Below are 5,241 nucleotides of genomic sequence, written 5' to 3'. Positions count from 1 at the left end.
AATGAAATGTCAAAAAAATCAACTTTGAATGATACAAACCATTAAACTTCTATTCAGGCCAAAATCAGTAGAAGTGTTTGATTCTTAAAAGTGTCTAATAAAGTCTAATAAAGTAAGAACTGAATGAAGATCAAGTGTTCAGGAAAATAATTATTGTATATATTTTCAACCTACAAATGATCTCGAAATAAGTTTACTAGCTTCTCCTTTACATATAAGACCGTGAATATAAGTATAAAAAACTATGAATATAAAAATTATTGTTACTTATTATAAACTTGACTACAGACTAATAATTTAAAAAAATGTTAATGAACTGATTAATTTTGAAAATTAATAATTTACTTATTAATTATAATATAATAGTGGAATTAATTTTATAAAAAATAAGTATTTATGAGTGTTTCATATGAATAAAATTATATTTAGCTTTGGCTGTTTATTGTAGTTATATATACCATAAACCTTAGCCATATTATAACTTTGGTTATAGTGAACTGATCCCTGATAATAATTACAAACAAGTAATAAAATAAAAATAAGCATTATTAACAATATTAATATGTATATTTAATTATTTGAATTAAGTATACCTCAGAAAATAGAAAGTTAAGATCATTTTTAACTTGTTCCATCTTATATTATCTGTGGCCAATTGTGTATTTCTTGAAATCAGTTCAGTGGAATCTTCAAGTTAAAGTATACTTCAACATAACATTAACCTGCAATAAATAAATAATACATAATATCTATTCAATCTATTCATTAAATTAAAAATTTAATCACTAAAAAAATAACTATTTCACCAATAAACTGGTTTTTACTATTTAAGCTAGATATTAAGAACAAATATAAATAAAATGTAAATAATATCTAATCATACCAAATACCTAGGTAGCTTCACCAAATATTTTTTGAAATATAAAATATAATACATCATGTAAGTACCTATACAACCCAAAATTTTCTAACAAAAAAAAATATTTTATTGATTTGAAACATATATATAACTATAACTATATGTAAAGTTTTTTATATATACATATATTCATATATACCTAATATAATATGTAGTTAAATAAGTAGATTGGAAAAATATTATTTGTGTTAGTTTTTTTAAAATATGTATGAACATAAAAAGGAACAACTTATTGTAATACAAATGAAAACCAAATCCAAAACACATTTATTGTTTTACTGAACTGTGTTGTAATGTTTTTACAATCAAAAAAAAAAACATTTGTTTAAAAGTAATTTATGTTAAACTGATATACAAGTTATTTAACTAATGATGTATACTTGTTTTGGAATAAAGAAATTACTTAATAATAAATAATAATAATAGATGTAAAATCAAAGGTATAATAAAAATTAAATGTTGTACTTAGGTAATATAAAAATCAATTAAGCCTATAAAAATATAAAAAATTATTAAGAAATGTATGTCTTATTGTACAAAAATATTTTAAAAATAATTGGTAAATAATTTTAATTACTACCTATATTACCTATCTAATTATTTTATAAAATATGTTCATTTTATTTAGTTGGTTGTAGCGCGAGCTGAGTATCATTAATAATAATAGATTCTTCATGACAATTTATATTAGTATAGTTAACATTGTGAACTGTGGTAGGTTTTTACTATTTTTTCTAATTTTTAAACAATAGTTATATTTGGAAAATTTAACTTTAAAAAATAACTTTGTATCAACCAACTAAATGAGTTAGGTAACAACAATTAATTAATACCTATAAAACATTTAAATAATTTTATGATTCATATACATTTATGTATTATTTCAGTAGGTATTGAGTTTGGTAATCAGCATCTTAAATATTTACTTACAATATTGATTTCAATTAAAAATTGATTCATCGATTTAGGCGCGAAAGATTACGGTGAAAAAATTTAAAAACATGGTACAGCAAAATTCATCATGCTGGCAAAGATTACGCTCATCCAATCCCCGTCACCGTTATTTCCACCTGTTAGATGTTCTATACGCCACGGCTAAAGATACTATATTTAACCACGGTCTTATTGGTTTTAACCGTGTCTATAACTGTACTATCGGCCAATCAGCGGTCTCGTTACTGTAACCTGCCCGCCGATAAAGCGATCAATGCCGTCAGTCGTCAACCTCTTCAGTCTTCACCACAAACAAAATAATATGACAAATCGCTATCACATTATTAATTTATTTATTATCGTTTTCGCTGACTAAAGATATTAAAGAATGGATAGGCCATGGCTATAATAAAAAGAGGGAAGCGTGCCGGAATGGGGAAGAGAGAAAGACTATTTTTCTTATTGCATCTCATTCTAGCAGAGGTCTTATCATTATTTTTGATAAGACCTCTTCATGTTTGTTCCCGTATGATAAAATATGATAATCATGATTGGAACTTTCTATGACGTGTCTAATATCTATGTGTCTAACCTCTGACAGTCCAACGTCACTCGTAACTCATTCACCGTTCACGACCATTACAATTTACTCAACAACCGTTCGTTTTGTATTTTGACTTGTCCGGACACCGCTCACGCTTAGTAAGTACCATCGAATTTGTGAATTAAAAAATCCACTCGAGCCATTCTGTCATTTCGCTACAACGCGACGTCAGTCTGGACATCACTTTTTCGGTCCACCACAAGCGCGGTCGGGGGTTTTCGATTTCGATGCTCACCTGTCCGACCAGACTTCTGGCATGACGTTCTCTTGTCGTCGGAACGCTGGTAGATGGTTTCCCTGCCACTACCACCTTTAGTGCTCATGTTTTGTTTGTTTGAATGCAGATTGTTTTGATTTTTGAATTAGTTTCAGTTGAACCATGGCTCGTACTAAGCAAACCGCTCGTAAATCTACCGGAGGAAAGGCTCCCCGTAAACAGTTGGCCACCAAAGCTGCCCGCAAAAGCGCACCTTCCACGGGTGGAGTGAAGAAACCTCATCGTTATCGTCCAGGTACTGTCGCTCTTCGTGAGATCCGTCGTTACCAAAAATCCACGGAGTTGCTGATTCGCAAGTTGCCGTTCCAACGTTTGGTCAGAGAAATTGCCCAGGATTTCAAAACTGACTTGCGTTTCCAAAGTGCGGCTATTGGAGCTTTGCAGGTACCTATCACGGTTTTATAAGTTTAATTTATATCATAAGTTTGCTATTGTCTTAATAATCTGTGATGGTAATTCATTCAAAGGATTTTATTTTAGTTTAAATTGGATGATTACATATAGTTTTCAATCAGTATTTTTGATGTACCATTTCACATTAATAATTAATTTACTAAGTGATATTACTGATATTTCACTAACTAAATATATCATACATTTTCTAATATTTAAATTGTGTCTATTTCAGGAGGCCAGTGAAGCATACTTGGTTGGTTTGTTTGAAGACACCAACTTATGTGCTATCCACGCCAAACGTGTCACCATTATGCCTAAAGACATTCAGCTAGCCAGACGTATCCGTGGTGAAAGAGCCTAATTCATCAATTACATTATTCTTACTTACAATTTTTTTTTTTCGTTCGACAATTTTCCTGGGTTGTAATTATACATATATTTACATATTTCAAAAACATAATAATAACTAGCTATTACTATAATGTGTATCTGTGTAATATTATATTCTAGGAAACCTTAATTTATTTTATACATTTTTAATCATAGACAAGTGTTTATTTAAGGAAACAATTGTCTTCAACAATAGTAGCAGCATTTAATATTGTTTAACTTAATATTACATACCGTAGGTAAACGTCACATTTCAAGTCATACAAAAAATAATATTTTTTCTTACCAATCTAATATAATTACTACAAATAAACTAAAGCAATTAAATTATAATTAAATAAGTAAATTATATATAGTTCATAAAGCGCACAATTTAAACAAATTTAATGTTGTTATATGTTATAATAAATTGTGAATTGCATAATACATATTCTTAAATCTATAATATATACACATATTTTGGTTATTTTCTTTAATTCAGGCTTTCATTAATTCGGACAACCTAGAGCCCCGATTAGTCCGGATTATTGAAGTTCTTTTGTGTTTAAAATAAAAAAAACCTGATTACTTGAGATTCATAAAATATTGTTTATTAACTCCACTTAAATACTGTTTAAAAATGCGTATATTTATACATTTTAAAATAAAATTGAAGGCTAAAATACGATTATAGTTTATAAAGATAGATGATCAATATCAAAGTTGCAGCAGATTTAAATGTTTACAAATTTCTTATAATTTGGCTTCATTGATACCATATACAAACTATATGTAATTTATGTCAATACTGTATCAAATCCTGGCTTATAGCCATATTATTATGATTATACATATATTTCAGCATTTCAAAAACACTAGAACATGCTTTTCCTTGGATATAAGCAAAAGAACAAATTAAACGATATGGCTAACTACAGAAATATGAAAATGTTTTATATAGAACATTTAAATTCATGTTCTTTGTGTACTTTTAATCATTGTTTGAATATCCGCATAAATTGATTATCTGCAATCCCCCTCAGTCTCAATTTTTTTTTTTTTTTTTTTAAATAGAACCCATTTATTATATAAAAATAAAAATTACATAATAAACTTATAGATTATCTACCTTCTAAAAGCAATGCTTGTGTTGAAGGTAGAAAGCGACAAATTACTTACAAATAGTAATTAGATAATATAAATACAAACAAAAAAAAAATTATACTTAATTATAGTAAACATAATAATAGCTACCCTATTGACAATATTAGCCAGTCATTAACAGTTTTTTTGACATTTTTATGTTTATTTATTATATTCTTCTTAATAATATTTGGCATGGAATTAAAATAAGTAGGACCCAGGTAGTCAACGAATTTTTGACAAAAAGATTTTTAAAATATATCACTTTAAAATGAGTGCGTATAATCGACACTCCACTGTACTTTTACCATAATAATATGTAAATACCTGCAATAAGAATTTAAGACATTGAATCATAATGTATCTACCTAAATGAATTTCTAGATTTCTTTTGATATTATGATTAACATCAAACTAAATTACTTTACTGTAATTTTTTTATATTTCAATAAAATAAAGAAAAGCTTCTGATTAAATATTTTTTTATAATAAGAAACTATTTTATAATCATAAAATCAAATGGTAAAATTAACTGTTACAAATATATATTATTATTAAAATATGTTGAACAAATTGATACCAAAACTGTATACCAAACAA

General features: G+C 27.1%; 1 protein-coding gene across 1 annotated transcript; it reads left to right on the top strand.

The window, feature by feature from the left end:
* Nucleotides 1-2,413: 2,413 nt before the first annotated feature.
* Nucleotides 2,414-3,862, top strand: LOC100570478 (histone H3.3). The gene is made up of 3 exons (XM_003248995.4): nucleotides 2,414-2,554; nucleotides 2,823-3,117; nucleotides 3,362-3,862. Exons 2-3 carry the CDS (start codon nucleotides 2,836-2,838, stop codon nucleotides 3,488-3,490), a joined length of 411 nt encoding a protein of 136 aa, XP_003249043.1. The 5' UTR covers nucleotides 2,414-2,554; nucleotides 2,823-2,835; the 3' UTR covers nucleotides 3,491-3,862.
* Nucleotides 3,863-5,241: the final 1,379 nt, after the last annotated feature.

This window comes from Acyrthosiphon pisum, unplaced genomic scaffold, assembly GCF_005508785.2.
Source record: "Acyrthosiphon pisum isolate AL4f unplaced genomic scaffold, pea_aphid_22Mar2018_4r6ur Scaffold_18832;HRSCAF=19514, whole genome shotgun sequence".
In the NCBI taxonomy this organism is placed as follows: Eukaryota; Metazoa; Arthropoda; class Insecta; order Hemiptera; family Aphididae; genus Acyrthosiphon; species Acyrthosiphon pisum.
The sequence above is the reverse complement of the archived record's forward strand: the minus strand, read 5'-3'. Positions and strand labels throughout refer to the sequence as shown.